Source organism: Ptychodera flava, chromosome 14 (genome assembly GCF_041260155.1).
Source record: "Ptychodera flava strain L36383 chromosome 14, AS_Pfla_20210202, whole genome shotgun sequence".
Lineage (NCBI taxonomy): Eukaryota > Metazoa > Hemichordata > Enteropneusta > Ptychoderidae > Ptychodera > Ptychodera flava.
Window position 1 is genome coordinate 41028900 of NC_091941.1, and position 27184 is coordinate 41056083.

A 27184-nucleotide genomic window follows, 5' to 3' on the forward strand; every position below is an offset into this window, starting at 1 on the left:
TCGTCTAACACCTTTAAGAGCGCATTAAAAAATAACAAAGGCATATAAAGGAAATCCCAGACACGCATTTTGAGTTCATTATGTTTCCACTGGACGGTATGAATTTCAAGCAGCTAGTGTTTGTGTGCGCGAATTGACGAGGTGCCAAAGAAGGGTACTTCATTCACACATTGAATTTGAGAAAAACGCAAAAAACATGTTTTGATACTTCTACGCCACGGCATTTGATAATTAGACCTGCACGAGCCTCAACACGGACATACTTTGTTACCAAGTGATGATGTCGGCCGGGAATGACAGTTGTTCAGAGAAAGAGTCCCAGGAAAATAAAATAAATCGCGGAAAACTACAATTTTTGGAGCCTTGCGTGTCGACACATCGCCACAGCGAATGGCTTCAGTTGGAAAAACAATGACGTCAGCAGTCATTACTGATAGCGGGCGTGTCCTAAATTCATATGCAGATAAGCTTGTTTGCGTTCCCCAGATCACACTCCCCTCACACGCTATATAGACATTGCAGAACCGTAGACTTGATAGCGTACTATCGCACTAATTGCAAAGTTAATTCTAGGACGCGCCATTGCGCAATAAAATCTCGAATGGCCCTCATTTCTACTTTTGACGCGCCACTAAGGGCGCAACATTATATGAATGGGTCGATCCCGCAGAGTTCACGTAGTTCATACATTCGCGTAGCTCCCCGAAAGTCATTACCTCAGTCATAGTGTGACATGTAAAACGATTCAGTTACCTATCAACCTTTGCAATTAAATACCCACTACAGCATATATGGTGGTACATAGGAAGCTGGGTAGAAAGGACTGATGTAGGGACAACGGTGTTTTGGAGCCGTACGCATGTGGCATGGCCGCGGCCGATGAATATAAAACAACGGCACTGGCCGCTGCGTAAAGGTGGAAAGCTAGTCGACACTCGGATTTTTAACGCCGGTATAGTTGATGAACCCAGGATGATCGGGCAGTCTCTTAAATTGAAGCGTTTGCAACGTCTACCGTCCATACAAACGAAACGTTGAACACTGCAAGGAAAACGTCCATGATCGTTTTGAAGAGCAACACATTTTAGGTCGAACACATCTCGTTTTCCAGAGTAGCCAGGTCTTTGTATAGAACAACACCGCTGTGTAAAACCCTTTTGCTAGAACCAATGATCGTAAATTTGCTAATACATACGAGTTATGTTTAAAAAGTTGATGTATCGATCACTTTACTTTGGTCGGACAGGTTACAGTCTCGTGCTGTATCAGTGTATGAGTAGCCTAATTGTCGATGCGTGCAAATCGAGGGCCACTCTCAGAGAAATCCTACCGGTGCGCTAAGCTTTGATCATGATCGTTTCCACAGTCAAAATCACAGTCCTTAGCAATTTGTACAGTTGTTCAAGTCCGACATATCAATAATTCATCACAAAAGTTACGTAAACAATTGAATCAAACCAAACGGTTTGCTGTTGCCATTATTGGGCCTGTTGCGTACGTACAAGGGACACCTTTGCAGTAGGCTTGGTTGGTTACGGGGGGCCCGATCTCCAGTATTCTCCTTTTCTTGACTTGATAGACTATTGTATTTTCTGCAGAAAATTCAAGGTTTTTACATGTGTGATGATGATGGCCCCCGATTTTCTAAAATGGCCCCCTTTGGACAGGAGTTGGGGCCAACAGTGGCCCGTTCTTTTTAAATCCTACAATGAACACTGTGTAATTGTTTATTTAACACTGCGAAAAAAACGTCAACCACCGTAAAGCGGCGTGTGCAGGCTCCGACCAACCCTAAGCAAAGAGTGATAAAACGTCGCACTGGTGAGAAATCGTCGTTGACACGATGTCTTGACCACACTAAGAAAAATAGTGATAATAATCACTGTTCGCTCCCGTATAGTTATCAAAACAAACCAACAATTGTATGAAACATGGACATACACATACAGACAGACTGACATTCACAGACTGGCACAGAGTGATGACATTGACCCCAAATGTACCTTGGCCCATGAAGAGTGATAAAGATATAACAAAAAGCTGAATGTAATGATAAAATAGTTAAGTATAGGCCTACAGACACTGAGGGTGAATATGTTAAAGCAATTTGATTAGTTTCTTTCCGTTTTCTACTTCTGTGATAATTTTTAAGACAACCAAACTGCAAGGCAGTTTTAATATGTATTGACAAACATGTTATCTTTTACAAGCACACAGCAAACTGTTCATGATTTTTCATTTACAATATTTGACATAGACTGAAATACATAACATGCAACCGATATTTACATTTTGCCCATGCACCAGATACATGGAGAGATTTCAACATACAATCATCAACTCAGAAACCCTACAGGGAAAAGTAAACATTGTTTTCTTCCAGAACAGCTGGTACATCCACATCTGGAGCAACTTACAAACTTAACCAATTATACAAGGATGATGACACAAGAGATAAAGTTAGAAATTTAACTGTGGTGAACTTGACTATTCCTTTCAAATCCTTACCTAACTTGATTGACATCTTAAACTAAAATACACTGCATGGTTAATTGCACACAAAAATACATCAGGGGTGTACCATTTGATAAAAGGGGGTTGTCTGGAAGATTGATGAGGAACATTATCTTTTTTATCCGATACATTGTACATTCTTTTTTTCCCACTATCCCACCTTTTCTTTTTGACAATCCTTCTGTGGCTGATTTTTTTATTGACATTTGTTTGGATTTTTTTCAAAATCTGCCAGGACTCCCCCCCCCCCCCTCCTCCATCACTCTTTAACATTGAAAAAAACTTTGAATATATTTGTTGGACACCAAACCTGCTGAAATCACCTCAGCTATGTTTTCTCATTATTTTTTACCGCATTTCAACACCAAATACAGTTTACCATTTCAAATGCTTACTGAATCACTGCATTATCTTAAACACAGGGCCAATGTCCCTGAAGCTACTATAGACATGGATACAAAATTAAGTATTTCCTCACTGTATGAAATCATGTCACTAAGGTCATCCTAGGGACCTGTTAGCCAAATATTAAAGCTGTCTGACCAGCGGTTTTGAAAAAAACAAGCGACCCAATAGTCGACAGAGCTCTGCTGTGTTATGTAGAGAGCAACTTTTCGTGACATATGTATTGATGAAGAAGGTTGAGATCTTTGATAGCTCATTTCAGGATGGCCTGACCTAAAATGGCAAAATTAGCTGCAAAAATACAAAATTGATGATTTCATCATAATTATGTATAAAAATTTATACCAAATATCAAAGCTATCACATGACTAACTTTTGAGAAACAAATATTTTGATCAAAAACGGCAAAAATTGACCCAAAAATACAAAAATTGAAGATTTCATCAAATTTCACTATATCACACTAAGAGAACCCCTAGGAACCTGTATACCAAATATCAAAGTCATCAGACAAGTACTTTTTGAGAAACACATTTTTTGACCAAAAATGGCAAAAATTGCACCAAAAATACAAAATTGCAGATTTCATCATATATTCTATATATCATATTTAGTTTATCTGTAGGAACCTGTATACCAAATATCAAAGCTGTCAGACGAGCGGTTTTGATGAAATAAATTTTTGACCAAAAATGACAAAAAAATGCCTTAAAAATACAGATTTGCATATTTCATCACAATTTGAACAAATCCAAGTTGGGTTATCCCTAGGGATCTGTATACTAAATATCAAAGCTGTCTGACCAGCGGTTATGAAGAAGAAGATTTTTTACCAAAAATGCCTTTTTTGGCACTAATTTGCATATTTTCAACAATATCATAAAATCAAAAAAGCGCAATCATTTCAGGTCAGCCCAAAGTACCTACATGCAAATTTTTCATGTAATCTGCTCAGTGGTTATTGAGTTTTTTCAATTTTGACTGTTTTTACATTTTTTCACTTAATTTGCATATTTTTGGCAATGACAACTTCATTTGAACAAAATCTCATCTACAGCCCATCATCCATGTACACACCAAATATCAAGATGAAATGTGTAGCGGTTTTGGAGTTTTTGATGTTGACGGACAGACATACAGACATACAGACATACAGACATACAGACATACATACATACAGACATTTTCCTAGCCTATAAGAATAGCTTCCATTGCCATATATACATATGGCTATGGGAGCTAAAAATGACTTGCTCTCTGGTGTAGACTATGTCTGGAACTGTACGAATACTTGTTTATTGGACTAGGCTTCGACAAACATTTAATTACGGTTTATTGTTTACAGACGGAAGTAATCCTGGTGTTTGGAGAAGTCACAGCACGTCATTATGTAAATTAGCTAGTGCAACGCAACGTTGTGTCACTCAAGACGGATTATGGAAATAGCGATGCAAATGTGTCCACAATGTTTACAAAAGCTCCCCGATTTAACCAGGATAGCCACGTGCATTTGTTTTGATTTTTAAAAATCGTGAATTACACGGAAACCATTCCTTATCTTGAACTGGCGACACATCTCAATTCTGGGTCTTACTTCAAGGCGTATTCTCAGAGAATTTTGAAAATTTGACAGAAAAATGAACAATTTGGTATTTGTCATCCTTAAGTGATAATGGATTTTCATTGCAATTAGCGGGTTGTAATTTAGCCAAAAAGACATCTTGACCATATTAATTAAATGTGGGGAAAAGTTTAAATTAACGGCACCTTAAATTAGCGAATTGAAACACTTAGCTAAATTGGTTAAAAATGGATGCCACCTAATAGTAAAAAGACTTGTTTTACAGTAGTTTTATCCCTTATGCTCTTTACAATTATCAAAGAAGGCTTTTCTTCTTATATGTGTGTACTTTTAGAACCATTCAATGTCTCTTTTTGACTTTTAACAGGCCCATTTTAATGTATATTTTGATTTCTGTAAATTTTTAATAGTAAGAATCAAACCTATCTGTACTTGTATGGAATATGCGCTGCAAAAGTTCAATAATAAAAAAAATGTAAAGGTATCTGCAGTATCACAAGTATCACACTAAAGAAAGCTACATCGGCACAATTTTGACATTTTTTCACACCTTGTTAATGCTTTGATGGCCTGCTTTTTGCTTTGAACAAGCACTCTGAAAGCAATGTTTTGAAGACATACATCATTCATTTAGTGAATTTTCAGCTAGAGTAATGATAATGCTACTCACTTCCATATAACTTGATCGTCTCATTGCCACTCTGTCATCCACATCATCTACATTCAGAAGCTGACTCTCAGAACTTGCAGCAGCCATTATGGATCCGATGAATTCACCTGTCACTGAAATGGTGAAAAATACATCCAAAGTCATCTTCAGTGATTTTTGTCTTAATTTATGATGTACAAGTAAATGAAATCTGATAAGCACATTTCTTCTGCAAAGTACAAAAATTCTGAAGAGTATGATGTTAAAAGTCAAACAATATTCTCAAAAAATTGCATAAATGACACGTTGCTCACGTTTTGTCAGATGTGGCAGGCCATAATGAGTGTACATACCATATTTAATAGCTTCTATAGGCCTAAGCATGGATTGTTCATAATATCAAGTGTATTTGAACACATTTTGATGCAACGTCCATCAAATACCACGGCGAAGTACATAATGGTAGACAACTGTTGCAATGGACACACATATACAAAACCATGCAGTTTTGTACATCAACATTAGTGATTCAATGCACTATATTGCAAAATTGATTTATGTAAACAATATAACAATATTTTGTAATTCATCATGCATTAGTATTTCAGAAAAGAAATTATTATTGGCTTGGGGAAATTTCAAACACAAACCTATGTCTACCAATTAAGGAGCCTATAACATCAGGTGTGTACTGTCATCTATTTTAAGACCCTGCTAACCAAATTAAAAACATTAAACCATGGATATGTGTAAAAGAGAATATTTGACCAACACTGACAAACGATTCCATAAAAGTACAATATGAGAATGGAAAATAACAAACATAGGGCCAAAGTCCCTGAAGCTACTATAGACATGGATACAAAATTAAATATTTCCTGACTGTATGAAATTATCTCACTAAGGTCATCCTAGGGACATGTAAACCAAATATTAAAGCTGTCTGACCAGCGGTTTTGAAAAAACAAGCGACTCAACAGTTGACAGAGCTCTGCTGTGTTATGTAGAGAATAACCTTTTGTGACACATGTATTGATGAAGGTGGACATCTTTGATAGCTCATTTCAGGATGGCCTGACCAAAAATGGAAAAAAATTCCGTAAAAATACAGATTTGCATATTTCATCAGACTATATTAGTCTACAATAGCAAATAAACGGGAGTTAATTACATTCTAATTAAAGTAAACAAGACTTGCTTAAATCAAGATTTACGTCATAAAAAGACAGCATATCTGTCAGGTTATAAAAAATCTTCAGCTGGTTATCTTTTAATATCAGTAGTTTCATCCTATTAACCAAGCACATTTTAACTTTCAAATTAACATTGTAAGTAAGTTCTGTTGAATAAGTTGAGACTGTACGTACTCAGAGAAAGCACACTAAAGAGACAAATGTTTGAAACTTAAGAAGTTCAAGGTCATCAAAAGCATTATAAGGAATCATGTTACACTTTCATTGCACTGTTCACACAGATTGCATAATTGCTATAAATAGCACATGAGGAATCTTACAGCCCAGCTTTACCATAAAAACCCTATCACTTTGACCACTCTTTTAATTGACCACTCTATTTTTTGCTCCAAAAGTAATCTTATTTTATCCTTACCAAGTCAACCATAGAACTTTCTCTATCTCTATTTGTTTAACCACCCTATCATGACAAACTATTATGAGCAATTTCTTTTAGATAACATAAATGGTGGTTCAGAATATATCAAAGTTGGGATTCAGGAAAGTTGCCTTTACATGTTTTAATCCTCAATTCACTATGAATTGTCAAAAAAAGTTTAACTTTCTGATAATTCCACACTAAAATTATTTTGGCTTTGATGATTTCCTAATTAATTCAATTATTTAAAAACATATTAATTATTTTTTTCTGGGTGAATTGATAGGGTTTTTACAGTACAAGAATTACATACAATGGAAGTCAAACTTTGACCAAAAATGACAAAAAAATTCCTTAAAAATACACATTTGCATATTTCATCACAATTTGAACAAATCTAAATTGGGTTATCCCTAGGGACCTGTATACCAAATAACAAAGCTGTCTGACCAGCGGTTATGAAGAAGAAGATTTTTTACCAAAAATGCCTTTTTTGGCATTAATTTGCCTATTTTCAACAATATCAAAAAATAAACATAGGGCCAAAGTCCCTGAAGCTACTATAGACATGGATACAAAATTAAGTATTTCCTGACTGTATGAAATTATCTCACTAAGGTCATCCTAGCGACATGTAAACCAAATATTAAAGCTGTCTGACCAGCGGTTTTGAAAAAACAAGCGACTCAACAGTTGACAGAGCTCTGCTGTGTTATGTAGAGAATAACCTTTTGTGACACATGTATTGATGAAGAAGGTGGATATCTTTGATAGGTCGTTTCAGGATGGCCTGACCAAAAATGGAAAAAAATTCCGTAAAAATACAGATTTGCATATTTCATCAGACTATATTAGTCTATAGTAGCAAATAAACGAGAGTTAATTACATTCTAATTAGAGTAAACAAGACTTGCTTAAATCAAGGTTTACGTCATAAAAAAAACAGCATATCTGTCAGGTTATAAAGAATCTTGAGCTCAGGTTATCTTTTAATATCAGTATTTTCATCCTATTAACCAAGCACATTTTAACTTTCAAATTAACATTGTAAGTAAGTTCTGTTGAATAAGTTGAGACTGTACGTACTCAGAGAAAGCACACTGAAGAGACAAATGTTTGAAACTTAAAGCCGCACTTTTCAATCCCAGGTTCTCGCATTAGTGGAGTTCTCCTCCCAGTCAAACGCTTGGCCAGTATGATGTTTGATTTCTATAACATTGATTACACAAACTGATCTTAACCTCTTGTCACATTTTGATAATCCTGCAAACAGAGTTTATGCAAGCTTTTGATTGACGGTCGGTTCAAATCGCTAACGGTCATTGATTCCCCACCACAAACGCTTGAATTTCCTAAAAAATTGTCTTCCAGTCGCGTTAGACTTTGAATATAACTACAGAGTTTGATCGGCAGCAACTTCGCGCTGACCGCTTGGCAGTCTGTCTGCGTTTTTGCCGCCGGGGAAAACTAAAAATTTGCATTTTCTGGAGCGTGTGCCTGCGTGTTGCCTGTTTGGTGAACGCCGCCATAACTTGGCGTATTTTTAAAGGGAGGCTCCGCCTTTAAGAAGTTCAAGGTCATCAAAAGCATTATAAGGAATCATGTTACACTTTCATTGCACTGTTTACACAGATTGCATAATTGCTATAAATAGCACATGATGAATCTTACAGCCCAGCTTTACCATAAAAACCCTATCCCTTTGACCACTCTTTTAATTGACCACTCTATTTTTTTCCTCAAAAAGTGATCTTAAATGGAAATTAGAACTTTCTCTATCTCTATTTATTTGACCACCCTATCATGACAAACTATTATGAGCAATTTCTTTTAGATAACATAAATGGTGGTTCAGAATATATCAAAGTTGGGATTCAGGAAAGTTCCCTTTACATGTTTTAATCCTCAATTCACTATGAACTGTCAAAAAAAGTTGAACTTTCTGATAATTCCACACTAAAATTATTTTGGCTTTGATGATTTCCTAATTAATTCAATTATTTAAAATCATATTAATTATTTTTTTCTGGGTGAATTGATAGGGTTTATACAGTACAAGAATTACATACAATGTAAGTCAAGCTTTGACCAAAAATGACAAAAAAATTCCTTAAAAATACACATTTGCATATTTCATCACAATTTGAACAAATCTAAGTTGGGTTATCCCTAGGGACCTGTATACCAACTAACAAAGCTGTCTGACCAGCGGTTATGAAGAAGAAGATTTTTTACCAAAAACACCTATTTTGGCATTAATTTGCCTATTTTCAACAATATCAAAACATAGGGCCAAAGTCCCTGAAGCTACTATAGACATGGATACAAAATTAAGTATTTCCTGACTGTATGAAATTATCTCACTAAGGTCATCCTAGGGACATGTAAACCAAATATAAAAGCTGTCTGACCAGCGGTTTTGAAAAAACAAGCGACTCAACAGTTGACAGAGCTCTGCTGTGTTATGTAGAGAATAACCTTTTGTGACACATGTATTGATGAAGAAGGTGGATATCTTTGATAGCTCATTTCAGAATGGCCTGACCAGAAATGGAAAAAAATTCCGTAAAAATACAGATTTGCATATTTCATCAGACTATATTAATCTATAATAGCAAATAAACAAGAGTTAATTACATTCTAATTAAAGTAAACAAGACTTGCTTAAATCAAGATTTACGTCATAATAAAACAGCATATCTGTCAGCTCATAAAGAATCTTCAGCTGGTTATCTATATCTGTATTTTCATCTTATTAACCAAGCACATTTTAACTTTCAAATTAACATCGTAAGTAAGTTCTGTTGAATAAGTTGAGACTGTACGTACTCAGAGAAAGCACACTGAAGAGACAAATGTTTGTAACTTAAGAAGTTCAAGGTCATCAAAAGCATTATAAGGAATAATGTTACACTTTCATTGCACTGTTTACACAGATTGCATAATTGCTATAAATAGCACATGAGAAATCTTACAGCCCAGCTTTACCATAAAAACCCTATCACTTTGACCACTCTTTTAATTGACCACTCTATTTTTTTCCTCAAAAAGTAATCTTATTTTATCCTTACCAAGTCAACCATAAATGGAAATTAGAACTTTCTCTATCACTATTTATTTGACCACCCTATCATGACAAACTATTATGAGCAATTTCTTTTAGATAACATAAATGGTGGTTCAGAATATATCAAAGTTGGGATTCAGGAAAGTTGCCTTTACATGTTTTAATCCTCCAAGATGGTAAGCATTTCACTATGAACTGTCAAAAAAGTTGAACGTTCTGATAATTCCACACTAAAATTATTTTGGCTTTGATGATTTTCTAATTAATTCAATTATTTAAAATCATATTAATTATTTTTTTTCTGGGTGAATTGATAGGGTTTATACAGTACAAGAATTACATACAATGTAAGTCAAACTTTGACCAAAAACGACAAAAAAATTCCTTAAAAATACACATTTGCATATTTAATCACAATTTGAACAAATCTAACTTGGGTTATCCCTAGGGACCTGTATACCAAATAACAAAGCTGTCTGACCAGCGGTTATGAAGAAGAAGATTTTCTACCAAAAACACCTTTTTTGGCATTAATTTGCCTATTTTTAACAATATCAAAAAATTAAAAAAAATAGTTTCTCGAAATCATATTTTTCATCTACACAACAAATATCAAATCAGTAAGTACTGCGGTTCTCAAGATATTTGAGTGGACGGACGCCTCACAAACGGACATACATACATACATACAGACTGACGACGGACGCCGGACGGATACCCATCCCAATAGCTTCTATAGACTATAGTCTATAGTAGCTAAAAATTAAAAAAAATAGTTTCTCAAAATCATATTTTTCATCTACACAACAAATATCATATCAGTAAGTACTGCGGTTCTCAAGATATTTGAGTGGACGGACGCCTCACAAACGGACATACATACATACATACATACATACATACATACATACATACATACATACATACAGACTGACGACGGACGCCGGACGGATACCCATCCCAATAGCTTCTATAGACTATAGTCTATAGTAGCTAAAAAAAATTAGTTTCTCAAAATCATATTTTTCATCTACACAACAAATATCAAATCAGTAAGTACTGCGGTTCTCAAGATATTTGAGTGGACGGACGCCTCACAAACGGACATACATGCACTGCATGATCAGGGGAACCCAATAATTCAGATAAATCCACATTAATGAGTTACCTGTATCATAGTATAATACACGTGAATTCACATGAATCCACATGAATACAGGCTTGCTGAATACAAAAAATGGATTCTTGACTGTATTCATCTGTATATGCACTCTTCAGCTAAAATACAGGCAATAATCCATGTAAATACAGTAAGTATTATAGGGTTTTTATGCAGTGATACATACATACATACATACATACATACATACATACAGACTGACAACGGACGCCGGACGGATACCCATCCCAATAGCTTCTATAGACTATAGTCTATAGTAGCTAAAAAACCAAGCAAACCAAAGTTCAAAACCATTTCAGTATTGTTTACTGAACAAAACTGACATATCTACATCCGCATCGGTGTAAGACTTGGTGATTCATAGCCTGACCTTGCTGGATTAGCGGGCCAAGCTTGCTATCTGTACAGATGACATTTTGGCTTTATGTGCTTTATGTCGTACTCCCTGTACTCAACTTTTAGTGGACTCAACATATGGCTACTCGATGCTACACTTTTTGTAAAACATTGTGTGTCAGCTGCCTTGGACACAATTCCGGATGTTGGCTAAGAAGTGCCCTACAAAAAGTGCCTTTGCAGTGCCCTACACAGTTTCAACCAAATAAAAACCATTCATTTAGAACAGCACCTGTTGCTTGTCAGCACCTGTTGCTTGTCAGCATGACACCAATTGGCATTGAGTTTGCAAGTCTGATATCATTGAATCGGACATACCAGTTGTTTACATCAAGACATCAAACAATAAAAGGCTACAGCAATGGTATTTTCCTGTCATTCCTTCCAGTGCTGACTCTGTTGTCAGTGCTCTTACTGTATGTCATCACTGTGTTACTGCTGAACTGTTCCCTGTACATGTACTGTTCCACAGTTGCCAGTGTGCTAAGTTAGGGTAGTCAAATTTGACAGCAATGGAATCAGCGCTGAGTTTTGCCAGCCACTGCTCAAATCTGTAGACTACAATGAACAGCAAAATCTGCCCAGGTTGAAGCAAGCCTTTCAAAGTCAGTGGTAAAGTGTTGTCAGTTTGTAATCAGTCAATGGTTCGGTCTGCGGTCCTCAAAAACACTTCATACAAGACAAAGGATTGTCACATTGTTATTATAAATGGATTGTCATGTGCTAATTGTTGGGAGTAACCCGACATCATCAAGTATCCCAGTGAACTCTGAGAATTATATTTATTGTATTCTTCAGTTAATTTTCATTCTATACAATATAGGTCTGAGACTGATTTAAATATACTCCTTATCTCTGTGTTTTTCTCACTATATACATACATGTACCCCAATAATTCAGCTTTCTCTCATTTGTTTGGCTTTGATCTAAATGTATATATTTCTATATTTCTGCCAGGACTATCCCTGATCCATAGGCCAACTTGTGACAAAAAGATGTAGGGATATTCAAAGATGAGTCAAAGGTCATCCAAAATTTTGGAACAAAGTTTGTTACCTCACTGACCTACCAGTATTTACCTGAAGGCCAGAGGACTAATTTAAACTAACTCAAAATTGGCACTGATCAACTGTTAATGAGAAATGTTATGACAAGTATTTTCAGCGAAGTGTCTCTCTGGGACACATGTACATAGATAGTTCATGGTAGCCTGTGGGTTTATGCATTATCTCTGGGCCTTTGGAGGTATGATTCACCTTTGCTTTGCTGGGAAATGTTACTGAAATAAAAAAACATATCGGTTGATCTTGGTCCTACCAATACTGCCATAGAATTGTCAAATCATACCTCCTCATACCTGGAAATCACTTTAGTTAATCGCAGACTTTAATTGGAAGAAGCACATCAAACAACTTTTAGAAGGGTTAAGATTTAGAGTTAGTTTTAGGTTTAGCATACTTAAAAGTGTTGTATGGTACCTAAGAAAACAATTTTGGGGGTGGGGCCGTAAGGAACTCTTTCCCATTCAAATGCTAGATTTAAAAACTTCTGCAACATAAAATCCTTAATATCTCATACCTGTAGACTATGTCTATTACTCCAATCTGACTGCACTAATTGGTAACCTATAGATCAAGTATACAGAGTTGTTGGCCTAATACAACAGAGCAGTAACCCACTAACCAACTGGGCCAACTGCCTTCAAGCATGAACATCAATAAATCAAACATAATGAGCGTTGTGGCAAACTATTGAAGCCATGAATTGAATATTTTGAGAACACTTTATATACTTGATTGTGGCTTTTGAGATTAAAAGACAATTGTTACAGTCCATGCACCTCGTTTAACTTCTCTCTCTCTCTCTGTTGTAGCATAAGTTAACCCTCCTAAAGGTAACCGGAGAAGTCGGCCAGTTGCGAAGTCGGCCAGCGCCGGTGCCGACCAACTCGGCCAGTGGGAGAAGTCGGCCAGGAGAAGTCGGCCACTCGCAACAAAGCAATATGATTGCATACGCATTCTCTTCACAGTTGAATATGCCAAACAATTTTAACTTTTTACTACCATAGTTTTTGTTATTTTGTCGGACATTCAGAAAACAACTCGAAGTCGAAGAGCTCCCACGTCCACCCTGCAAAACATGTACGGTCTGCCTCAGTGTTTCTGCAGATCGCGCGCGTACCGTATTCAGGCAAACATTATGCCATTTCTTCAGTAAAATTCATGGCTTGATGACTCTTAACTAATTTGCTTCACCATCTCCTATGACTTTTTAACGAACTTCAAGTGTAACTATGACGAAGGCTGCAAAACTCGCTACCACGATCGCGATACACCGCCATCTTTAATTTTACCCAATGTGTGTATATCATACGTGCGTTGAACTGTGATCTGTGAAGTTTGCAAACATTATGCTCATCTTATGAATGACATTTAGATCGCTTTCACATATAACTTTAGTGAGACTTCAAAAAAAAGAAACACTATTATGGAGCATATATTCTAATTGGGTGCATACTGTACTGGCCGAGTTCGCCCACTGGCCGACTTCTCCAACTGGCCGAGTTCGTAACTGGCCGAGTTCTCCAACTAGCCGAGCTCGCAACTGGCCGACCTCTCTTGTATTCCTCCTAAATGGTTGTAGTAACCAACTCGAGTCGAGGATTTCATTATTACAGTTGGCTTACTTATACATACAAAATTTAGGATCTATCGGCCAAGTTTCATACCAATAGATAGATCCAATATGAATGTCTTACTGTTACATGCGAAGTACGTTCAACCATGGAGGTAGGAAGAGACCTACCTCAATGGTTCAACCATAGCGCACAGTATTGTAGCTCGAGGTTTTGCCTGGGTATGTGGGTCGGACAGCGACCCACATTATTAGGCAAACCTCGAGCTACAGTACTGCAGCTAGTTCAACCTCAGTTCTACCACAAATGTACCATTTAAAATCAAAAGTGTTGCGAACTGCGCAAACAGGCATCCGGAGTGTTGGGGTCGGTTGAATGTGTAGCAACAGTCTTGGAAGGGCCTTTGTCAACTAACATCAACACTCCGAGCACCAAAGCGTCTATCAGTACATGCATTCAATTCCCAGAGCAGAATCTACAAATGCGTCAGGAACGTCGACGTTGACATTCATGATGTCGATGACAATTGACATGGTGCATGGTGTGCAATGAGTAATATTGTAGGATCGATCATACCTGGTATTCTGTTGTGACACAGAAACGACTACGGGTATTTTACTTGAACGATCATCGGTGCTGTGAAATATCCATTTCATCACCACTTGCACTAACAACTTTGGATGATCAATCGTTTGTTGAGGCTCATCAATTGCGAAGAGTAACACGGAAGCGGAAGTGACTAATTTTGGAAAATTGCTTTCCCACAATACCCGTTCGGCTTGACACGAAATGACCTCAATGACCCTTGAAAATGGCGTCCCCCGCAGCAGTCATGTTTGCGAAACTTGGAGTTGGCGTTACATTTGATGCCAAACGCTTCAAAAGAGATGCAAAGAGATTTCAGGTAAACGAAATTATTGGGATAAGATAGCTCATAGTTTCACAGCGATATATACACATAATACAGGCTTTGCGCTCATTGAGAAGCCAGCCATTTGGGTAAAGGTGGGTTGAGCGCGTGTGCTCGGACGCTGAACCCGTTGCACAGGTCACCCGATTGTACCAGTACCACAGTCGGTTGTGATTCGATGCACGGCGAGGACTACCGTTTATCGAATCAAAGGTGACTGTTGATTGTACTGGTTGACTCGAACAAGGAGGTAGTCCCTTCCTACTTATTTAAATCATGGAAGTACCATCATGTTTAAATCTAGTGGTCTGTAACATGACATGACACACTGTCGTTTTTGCGTTTTTGGCGACGATGCTGAAGTTGGACTGTTTCGGATTCGGTTTCGGATTCGACTAACTGAGAATACTTTCATATTTCCAGCTTATTTTACTATTTTTTCGAAGGCTTCATAACTACTGATACACAAGAAGATATTTTAACTAGATCACCTGAATGCACATGCACGTGCAGCATGTATTTCATGACATAAAATTTTTGGCACATAATCATGTATTAAAGTTCAAGCAGCTTGCATATACACTCAGTGTGACAGTTTTCGGACGACCTCAGTTTTCGGACATTTAGTGACATGCTGTTAGTTACACTCACTTCGCTCCGTATCGATAGCGTTTTACAGGTCATGTGACCTCATATTAAGTCAGGTGACACTGTTGTCCCGTTTTCGATAGTTTTTTTGGTAGAAGCTATTGAGTTCACTACGAGCGGCGGTCACAAATTGTCGTCTGACACCGAAACAGTGATACTGTCAACATACTGCCGTCAGGTCAAAGTAACTGAAATTTTGACTAAAGTCCTGATTTAGCATTGAATTTTGAATGTGGGGGAGAATAATGATTTTGAAAATATTCTTTCCATTGTTCGCTACGATTGCATGTAGTTTTAACAAAAACCGCGCAGTTGTTTCGAGAAAAAAAGTACATTTAATGAACATAAGAATTAGTGTACAAGTTTTCGGACAGACAATATTTAGCATAATTGTGTAAACGTAGTAAGTGACTTACTGCGTAAAACCTTGACAGGTAAATAATTCCATACGATGAAATATACTCGCTATTTTTATTAAATAATGCCTGTGCGATTCTAATACAAACAAAATATGCAATGGAAACAATTATAAGTAATACTCGCTGAACAAACTTAGCGAAGTTAGCCACACCGTACGATACAAGGTGCTGAAAGCAACACACAGAGAGACAGCCCGTGTCCGATATCTAAGCGCTATACACGTCGAAATATAGTTGAGTCGTCCATGGATTAAACATAACTAATTATCATGAAATATTCTTATATACAGTTTTCTAAGCACATCGAAATTAACAATCGGTGGTTTGAAGTTTCAAATTATCAATACTTAGCTCCTAATCACATTCCAAACACGACGTCCGATTTCTGGGATTGCAGTCCGATTATTACGCCTTCAACATGGGGTCAAAACTTTGGCAACTTTGACCCCGAAATACCACTCCCGTCGTGTCAACTGAGTTTGAGGATAACCACAATAAAGTTTCGAAAGGTATGGTAATAAGATTTCGTATTGCTGGTCATTTATGAAACGACTTTGGGCGAAATTCACTACCCTGTCCGAAAAATGTCACACTGAGTGTAATATATTGCATATATATATATATATATATATATATATATATATATTGCATATAGTAAGTTCAATCGAGTAAACGTCTTGGTAAAACAGCTTTTAAACAATTGAAATAGATAAATATTCAACTTTGTAAATATTGCTGTTCTTGCTCAAGGTTGTCAGAGCTGCCGATAGCAATGTTGCTGTCTTTCCATTTAAATTGATAATCAAGTTTGTTTCACCATTAAAAAAACTCAACATGAGGCTGAAACCACCCAATTAATTAAATCAAAAACTGTAGCAAAATTTTAATTTCAGTATAATTAGCCTGGATGCCACTTATACTTTAAACACTTTCTTAAATTTTAATTTATTGCTTAAAGGGAAAATTAAATTTAAATTCCTTGACAGAAGTGAAGATACCAGGCATACAAAAAGGTGTCTGAAATGAATTTATTGACCAAGTGAGTTTCAGAAGTAACCATGGTCTTGCGGAGTGCCATAATTTTTGCTTATACAAGCATACATGAAATTCAACAAGCAAGTGTCTTTGGTAACAAAACTGAACAAAATTGTTCATAAATGAAAATTTACAGTATACAGTATAAAGTTAACTATTATTAACAATTTTAATTGTGAATACATGCACACAATTTATGCTGTGAAATATGCGAACAGGTTATCCAGTAAAAACGTGTTCTTGAAGACAAGTATTATTTTCACATACTAAAGTACAACAAAATCGGCTGAAAATGTAAAACTTTTCAGTCACTCGAAACCGAATCCGAAACCGAGTCCAACTTCAGCATCGTTTTTGTTTGGCAATCATCTGTGTCATCGCCCTCAACAGTGGAAGTCACCACAAATTTTCTCGTTCAACCACAGACCCTAGAGGGTCTACAATTCCTCCAAAGCGGAACAACTCTCTCAAAATAATGTCCAGGTAGCTATTGTTTTCATTAGTCATGAATGCAAAAAATCACAAACCATCAAAAAATTATATCCATCATCTACAATACTCTTCTTGCAAAGAACAATTTTTTGCAAGGAAGGAATCTGTAATGACTTTAGGAAGGCATCTGTAATGACTTCTTTCCCCCACATTAAATGATCTGGGCATTCGATCCGCTTTTCTCCTAGCTGAAAGGAATAGTGTATTTGATGGTAATAGACTTGATGACTGATATAAGTCTATCTAACAGTCTTTATACTGGTGGCGATAAGTTTACACCAACCAAACTTCCAATATATTTAGATGTACCGCTGGTGATGTTGTTACATTCCCATGTTCTCATCAAAGTAATCAGGTAGAATTACACATGCTGTTTACGCTTCTGGAATTCCACTGGGAGCTGAGCCTGGCCATAAAAGTGGCGGCTGTACAGATCGGACGGAATATTCCACTTTATTGAATGAGGACACAAAAATAAAATTTTATTAAATCAATGACTCTTGTTCATTTTCTTACTGTTTGTATCATTTACCGAGTGTCACTGCTTTATTCTTTGTTTCTCTCGCTTTTCGTCTTTTATCACCAGTAGGCCTATAGCCTTAAAAATATACATGTGAACTTACTACCGATCATTCCTCCCAACCCTAATAAAATGGTATCAACCACTACATTGTCTGTCCCGCGCCAAAACTATCTCCACCGAACATGTCGTCGAAGCGAGGGGTTCGCCTGACAGTGCGGTCTGAAATAATTCAGCTTTGGTTGAATGGACACTCTATAAGATCTGTTGCTCAGGACAAAAATATATCGGCATCAACAGTGGCAACTATTTTGAGGCGATTCAAGAAAACCGGTCTTACTGTAACGGCTAGAGCAAGTGGACGCCCACACAGTACAATCAGTGTGATTTTCGGACCTCAGTTTTCGGACATTTAATGACATGCTGTTCGTTGTACTCACTTCGCTCCGTATTGATAGCGTTTTACAAGGCATGCTACCGCATATTAAGTCAGGTGACGCTACTGTCCCGTTTTGGATAGTTTTTTTTTTCGGTAGAAGCTATTTCGGGCGCTACAAACTTGGCGAAGTTAGCCACACCGTACGATACAAGATGTCGAACGCAACACACACAAACAGCCCGTGTCCGATATCTAAGCGCTATACACGTCGAAATACAGATGCGTCGTCCATGGATTAAACGTAACTAATTATCACGAAATATTTCCACATAATTTTCTAAACACAACGAAATTGAAAATCGGGGTTCGAAGTTTCAAAATATCAGTATTTAGCCCCTATAATCATATTCCAAATACGACGTCCGATTATTGCGATAGCAGTCCGATTACTACGCACTCAACATGGGTCAAAAATTTGGCAACTTTGACCCCCTAAATGCCACTTCTGTCGGTGTCAGCAGTTTGAGGATAAACACAATAAAGTTTCGAAAGGTATGATAATAAGATTTCGTAGTGCTCGTCATTTATGAAACGGCTTTGGGCGAAATTCACTACCCTGTCCGAAAATTGACACTGGGTGTAAAGCTCCGCAGATGTTGTCGGGTATGTTAAGTATCTGAAAACAAGGAAGCCATCGATGGCAGCCAGCGAAGTTGGCACGGAGCTTTTAAATAGTGAAATCTGTGACATTGATTCCTTGCCCTGCCCACAGAACTATATACGACATCTTTAAACAAGATTTGAACTATAGTTACAAGAGGATATCGCAGGTACCTGCAGAACAAGTTACAGAGCAAAACATAGGTTGAACGTGTCGATCGATGCATCGACGTGGTCACAAGCCTTGATCCACTGCAAGTACACTTTTCGACGAAGCCGGGATAAAGCGAACGAATATTCTTCCAACTCACGTCATTTTGAAGAGAGAAGCTTGCCGCTTACTTGATGAGAGAAATCTTCTACGACCTCTAATTTTACCTGCTTGTATTCCGTGTTCGGAAGTTTCTGAGCAACGATACAAATCATTGACATCGAGTTGGATAACTTTATAGTGTCTCCTTCGTCATTCCGATACTGAATTTGAAATTCAGCCGTTTTCAAAATTGAGATATTTTCCTTAATCAGGCACACAAGTTAGAAATACGTTTTAATGCCGTCACCATAAGTGTGACGTATTTTCGTCCCGCAGTACTTCACTTGACATTGGTACATGTCGCTTGATCAGTGCACAGAGTGCGCGCGTGTACGTTGTGAAACATTACAGGTCAATATTCGCGCTTGGAGTGATTGCAGTTGATACCATTTTTATAAAGGGAATCATTCTATGTGGACATTTTTGAGGAAGGCTGGCACCGATGAAAAATCTGCATATGAAAATGAAATCAGTTAAAATATATATTATTCTAAATAAATGACACGTGAGACAAATGAGAGTGTACCGGTAGTTGTACCATTCACATTTTATTTCACCAACCCACAGACCGTTACCAACCCCTTGGGTCAAAATGAATGACCCCTTGAGCTTATCTAGTAGACTCCCCATGACGACGTTCACTTCCTCCATAAAATGACGGCTTCATGGGGTTAATGTGATATCAGATATGTAAGAATACAACAACATCACCAGCGGTATACCTAAATACATTGGAAGTTTGGTGTGTGTAAACTTATCGCGACAGGAATAATTGCCTTTTTGGAAGTGGTTTGGTCACAACTGAGGCTGCAAAAAAGTTCTGGCCAATGACAGAGTCTGATGTTTCACTGCAAAATACTGCCATCTTGAAAAGCAGTGGTTGAATAGGAATGTCCCCAGACTCTTCTCTCAGGCACAAGTATAGTGTCCCCAGTCAAACAGAGAGGGTGGATCAGTGTGACTATGATTTGTTCAGAAATTGCAACAATATTATCCGCCAGTCCTGCTGCTTTTAAGACTGAGCAAGACAAACATGTTAGGACTTCTTAAATTTGTAATAAGTGTAAATTTATAAATTAGAGCAGATCGTATTGTAAATTATTTTGTGAGTCATTGTAAGCACGACCTCCGATTATGGCAGGAGTTACAGAAGACTAGGAAAATTGGCCAAGACTGAGTAAAGTGATTTTTAACATAATGACCGAAGGTCATCATGTTATTGTGATGGGTTGAGTTGATGTCGGACAGTGAAAATTTTCCATAAATGACAAAAAGTCAAAAACCATTGAGTAGACTGCCTTGATATTTGGTACAGATATTCAGATTGTGTTCAAAGTTCTGATTCGTAAAAATTGAGTTAAACGGTGTAGCGGTTAGATAGTTTTGGGAAATTGCTAACTCCCCTTTTTAACTAATTGATTTTTAGGGGTCTTTCATATATGTAGTTTTAATACGGAGGTGTGAAATACTTTACTTCCCGTTATGAGATACGGCATCGGGCAAACTTCGGAAATTGAAAAAAGTCGACTGGAGAGGCTCGGGGGACACGCCTACATTGCATTTTTCTTTAGGCATATTTCATAATCAGGTGCGCAATTTAAACATGGCAGAGCAATGATACCGACTTCAGAGACTGCGATTTTTTTCCATTGCGACCGCTGGTGAGAGCCAGTCATCGAATTTTTTCCCACTGGCTATTAGGCTTTGAATTTTCAATTGCCCTCATGTGCCAAGTTAAAGCTAAAAACAAGACAGGCGTTCTCTGTAAATCAATAAGCCTTTTGAATATGAAAAAATCGGACATCTGAACCTCAACACGCAGCTTGAAAGTTGCTCTCTGAATCAGGACAGGGACATCGGTGAGGCCGGGTTTCACGTAGTAGCAATGGAAACCGATGGTTCGTTCGTTGTAACAAAGCATGCGATGTACTGCTCCTGCTCCCTTGGGCCGTGGACTTTCGCCGCGCCGTCTCACCTCTACAGATTACACCGTCTATTAACTAACCATGCTAACAATCACATGATAGTTCAGTAACATATGTCTTCATTACTCTACCGATTTCAAAAACAATGGTCGAGGTCACGGATTCAAGGACGTTCACAAGAAGACACTATATCAATGAGTGGCACGCAGAATTGTTTTTACTAGTTTTGAGAACTTCTAAAATAACTTGTAATCTGTATACCTTCACACATCGAACCGATATTGTATACATATCACCATCGAAGTGTATCACTGTAGAGTTGTTTTTATGCAAAACACATATCCAGAAGAGTCCCACAGAGCAGTCAAATGAAAGGATAATTGCTTCAAACGAATGAAATTGCACGAAAGAATGAAAATCAACAGCACATCATGGACGTGATTTAAAACAATAGCGCTTGAGAATGGGACTATTCTATTTGAGTAACGGGGATAGAAAGCACAGAACTGTAACAGTACTGGAAAAACGTGCCATTTTTCTCGCAATTTTAGCAACTGTAACGACCCTTTATTCTTGACTTACCTTTCCATAATTGAATTAAACTAGGTTTAGGGGCTTATACACACAGTGTACACAGATGTACAGAACTTTAAAAAGTACTCTGCTGGGAACGAGCAGGGGTTTACACTCTGATGGGCACAGTAAAACAATGGTAACGGCCATAGGTTCAAGGACGTTCACGGGGAGAGACGATGCAAATGACAAAGAGTGTCATAAAATTGCTTAGACTAGTTTTAAGAACATACAATATATGGTCATCGGTGTACCGCTGTGCATCGAAACGACAAGTGTAGGCCTACAGCTTTGAAATTTTATTGGAGAGACACCACGACTGAGACCCACAGTAGCGACACAACAAACTACTTCGAATTGTGCGTCTGTGTTTAATACAGACATCTCTGTTGGTGATTCTGGTTTCTCAATCGAATCCAAAGTCCGACATTGACAAAATTGACATAAAAAAATGTTCGAAAAGTTTTCAACTAACTGATTCATCTCCTTTGATATCCCTATATAAAGCTACATGTAAAAAGTCAGGAAAGACTGACATCGATGTCTCCCGGTCCCCCATGCATACAGTATGGCCGTACGTGCTCAAATATTTCTTCACCGTTTTGCAAAGTATCTTGTAAACTGGGCGCATGGGCCACGTCTTAGTGCGTTGGTCAAAACTAATGACAGTATGGGTCAGGATATAACATCGGTCAAAGTAAGATTGAATATGGAAGACGAAAATGCGTTCATCAATTGACAAAAATGAGAAGGAACGAGTCAGTGAATATCGAACCACAAAGGGGAGATCTAGACTGCCATGATTAATCAGCTGGGAACAAAATATATATTTCGATCGACAGACTTACACAACCAGAGAAAGCATTTTATTCAGCTTTAAAATAATTCACCGCCTTTCCTATAATAACACCCCGTTTGCGTTTCAATCTACTCTGCTCTATCCCCAATCAGTATGGGCGTCCGATGAAAATGAATTTTCATAATTAGGGATATTTATCTGAATTGACTTCATCAAAATTGATGAAACTTGCAATGTACATTAAAGACACTATAATACAATATTATTGAAAGTCATTAAGCATTTTCTCTTCAGCCAATTCCTAATTTGCATATTAAATGAACTTTCCTAATTACAGATACATATCTGAATTGACTTGACCGAAGTTGACAAAACTTGCTACATATATTGCAGATACCATGATACAACATTATTGAAAATCATTAAGCATTTATTTAAGCCAATTCCTAATTTACATATTTAATGAACTTTGCTTATTAGGGATATATACTGGGATTTACTTGATCAAAGTTGGCAAAACATGCTATGTACATTGATGATTATACCAGGTTAAAACAATATCAAAAGTCATTTCACATTTTCATGTCAGCTAATTTATAATTTGCAAATCTAATGAGCTTTCACAGCTTGGCATATATGGCTTGAAGGACTTGGCCAACGGTAATTACACTTGCTATATAAAGTGGTGATACAATGACAGCAGTCAAAGAACTTTAATATTTTTATTTCTGCTAATTACATATTTGTATACTTCATGACCTAATCGGCTGTGATTATTGTTCATTATGTTGATCATAATACTTTCAATGAAGTTGCAAACATGTGGCAAAGGTTAAAATTCACACATAACTGCAATATATAATGAAACACGTGAGCATTTTCAGTTCATATCTGGTTGTTAATCTTCTAAAATTTAGATAAATCAAAAACATACACACAACATCCTTGAAATTTTGATATCTTGTATTCTGTTTGTACGTGAACGTATGCAACTCTACATACTGCAACTCTGTCTCTGTGTGTGTCTGTGTGTCTCAGATGTGTGTTTTTCAGATCCATTTGAATGTGTGACAAAATTTGCATGCGTCCAATTCAAAAGTACTCATCTCTCAGTCAAAAATGTACTATGGTAGTTCTGTTTTGTTACAATATTCCAACAAAGTATTTTGAGTTGATAATAATGACTGATGATGATTTCATGGTAAAATTGATATTCAATAGAAAGACCAATCTTAGATTTACAGTGAAGACTGACAGACCAGTAGTGCCCTCAGTCATCTAGTATGGGTTGTATGTCCCTTGATACAACTTCTCCAGTGTTAAAGGTATACAGTCACCTGTAATGTAAATATGCCCATATATGGTCAAAGGGACGTTCCTTGGTATTCAAAATGCCCATGTGAGGGCGCTGTTTTTAAAAAGTGGCCACCCGCTTAAAATCTGTGATTAGTTAGATTTTCTCTTTCCATGGTAGCGGTGGCAAAATAGGAAAAGGTGACGGTATACCTTTACAGAGAGAGTAATAAGTCTGAGGCCACTGATATGGCGAAACGACTAGCAAAACAGCCAATCATTTGATGAAACTAATGCATTAGATACACTACTGATCAGGGGTTTCATTAAGTTTTGAAGTAGGGGGCCAGATTGGAAAAGTGCGCGGCTTGCAGCTGCCATGACCACAAAGCGGTCGTCGTTGGGGGAGGGTCGGGAGGGGTGTTCCCCCTCCGCCGAAGGCCGGGAATCCTGAAAAATGAGCTAAAATTCACTTTTTACAGCTCGCAGTCACTTGAATTTCTAGTATTTTCAGGAGAATTGTCAACAGTGTTCCAGGGCAATTTGTGTTCATATCATAAAAAGCCTTTTCCTTGGAGATTAGGCCTAAATATGATAATTCATAATTGAAAATGATAAAATGTGGTAATGTTGACGATATTTTGAACAAAGGAAACTGAAGTCTTTAGAGCCTCTATACTTTTAGGAGTTAAACTATGATAATTCACAATTATTAATGATATAAATTTTATATGTAGATGATATTATACTGTGTTACATCTGGACATGGCGATAGGGAATTCCCCCTCTGTTGAAATGTTGGCACCCCCAGTTTATTTGTCAAAGGGGACCACTCCCCCCGATGAAATGGTGCCAGTCACACCTTAGAGGTACAAGTAGAACACATGAACTGGTGAAATGCCCCCGAAATTTTCTGGTAAAGGGGGAAAATCCCCCTTGTTGATGCCATCCTGGATGAAACACTCATATTTCAAGCACAGTAAATGAGAAACTTGTCATTAATGAATAATGTTATGCTTAAAATTAAGAACTACGATGTTTGGTATGGAAATCTGTAGATGAAGAACTTTTTATACCACTGGGGAGGTAAAAAGGATAATTTATATAACAATAATGATAAAAAAATGACAATCATTACCATATTTTGCAAATAGAAACAAGACCATCAAGGTGATTTGACTATATGGGTATGCAAAGTAAGAACCTTGATATAGTATATGAAAATTTTACGTTCAGAAACTCACATTTGGATTTAAGCTGACGATCATTTTTGAAGTGAATTTAGAGGTCTGATCGTATTGTAACCACTCTGGGCGACGTTCTTATTGGCGTCGATAGACCAAAGAGCAGTACATATCATACGCCCAGCTGGTTATATACCTTCACATTTAAGCCTGCCGCAGTGCAACGCATGTCGGCTTACTAAAATTCAAACTGTAATCGGAAAGTTTTTTCGTGAGAAAAAAATCAGGTCATTGCCTTCGAAACAGTTTAAATCCACGTAATTATCCTTCTCTTGTTTCTTGGTCCACTTCAAAACAGAGGATCGTACAGCGAAGCCTGACCTTGCGATCGTTTCCGTCTTCATTTGTTCATCGACCATTTTGAGTCGAGCTAAGGACGGCCGACATGTGAAGTATGCCCGTTTTCATTGGCGTATATAAAGGTCACCGCATAGGAATCAGCAATTCAGGTAGCCAATAGAATCGTCTGTTGCAATTCCGATTTTTATTGCGGCAGTATACGCAAGACCGTGCTCTATCGTAGTACAAGGCGATCGTAGTAGTCGCTCGTCTTCTAAATTTTGTTTCACATAAAAGCCGTTGAAAAGTTTGATTACACAGCTTGTGAAACCTGTGCGGATCATTTCACAAGGTAAACAATATTTTAGCTATGAAAGAGTTCAAATTTCCGAAAAAGTAGCCGGCGAAATTGTGAGAGTAACCGGTCAATTTCGCCGGCTGCCGGCTCTTAATGAAACCCCTGCTGATAATGGAAAAGCCTGCCAATAACGTATGGCATTTCATTTTTCATGTAGCTGAAAATAATTGAAATTAAATTTACAGAAAGTTATATAGGTTTACAATATTATTTTCAAAGACAGTCCTTTTACATCCTTCCTCACACAATAAGGAAAGGTTGCTCTTTGTCAGCCTGATTCCAGTGATTTTAACCCTTAATATCTGTTTTTTTTTAATATCGAGGTTATTGTCTCGCTGGATCACCAATGTTCACTTAACGTGAACAGTTTGCCATAAATATGAGCAACTTTCACTCTGCACATAAATCTATTAGTTCATTTATTCATAACAGTAACTAACCCCTGTGCATACTTCTGTTCTGTACTAGATGTCAACCAGCCCAGGTTTGCATTTCAAGCAAAGCATACATCAGGATCAGCATAATGATTTGGATAGCCATACAAGACATGAATGCACTGTCACAAGAGGGAAGCGTAAGAGAGGGAATGAAGATTATCACATCAGTCAACAGATACATGAAGATGAATCAGTTGATTTGTTCCACAGTGTGGACAAGATCAATCAGCAAAGAAAGGATAATACAGTAACCATAGAAACAAAGAGTCTCAAGAAGCCAGATCTTAAAAAATGTGAAAGGATTGATGGAGAACTCCAAGAAAATATTAGAAGAGAAAAGGTAACTCAAGCAGATATTCTGGAAAGGAATGTTACAATGTACCATGTAGAACCAATCAATGTTGTTTTTACACCTCAACTTCAGAAGGAACGAAAAAGGTGTACTGCGCCATGTGTTCAACTGCACTGTCAATTTCTGACAGTAACAATACAATATCTCTTCATGTTTTCTGTATTTTTTGCTCAGATTGAACCATGAAATTTGTGTTGTTTATGATCGACAGGTTACTGCATTCAGAAGGAAAAGAAAAATCCATGTTTATGGTACAGATGTTCCAGATCCGGTAGTTTCTTTTCAACAATTTAAAAAACAATACAATGTGAATCCTATTCTGATGAGAAATATTGAAAGTGTCGGCTTTGAGTCACCAACTCCAATTCAGATGCAAGCTATACCTTTAATGGTGCATGTAAGTAGTCTGATAATGGTACATGTAAGTAGTCTGATAATAGGACATGTAAGTAGTCTGATAATAGGATATGTAAGTAGTTTGATAATGGTACATGTAAGTAGTCTGATAA

General features: G+C 37.3%; 2 protein-coding genes across 3 annotated transcripts in view; one reads left to right on the forward strand and one right to left on the reverse strand.

Annotated features, from left to right (window-relative positions):
- Positions 1 to 14780, reverse strand: part of LOC139150519 (protein sprint-like) — a 108715-nt gene extending 93935 nt beyond the window's left edge. The window contains exons 1-2 of the mRNA XM_070722938.1: positions 14616 to 14780; positions 5172 to 5284 (exon numbers count right to left, since the gene is read on the reverse strand). Coding sequence (XP_070579039.1) covers positions 5172 to 5258 — 87 coding nt within the window. The 5' untranslated portion in view covers positions 5259 to 5284; positions 14616 to 14780. The remainder of the gene's footprint in view (positions 1 to 5171; positions 5285 to 14615) is intronic.
- A 23-nt stretch (positions 14781 to 14803) lies between these two features.
- LOC139150520 (probable ATP-dependent RNA helicase DDX52) overlaps positions 14804 to 27184 on the forward strand; it is a 58418-nt gene continuing 46037 nt past the window's right edge. For both annotated transcript variants that reach the window (XM_070722940.1, XM_070722939.1), the window contains exons 1-3: positions 14804 to 14943; positions 26355 to 26663; positions 26887 to 27072. In XM_070722940.1, the coding sequence (XP_070579041.1) occupies positions 14851 to 14943; positions 26355 to 26663; positions 26887 to 27072 (588 nt within the window). In that variant the 5' untranslated portion in view covers positions 14804 to 14850. The remainder of the gene's footprint in view (positions 14944 to 26354; positions 26664 to 26886; positions 27073 to 27184) is intronic.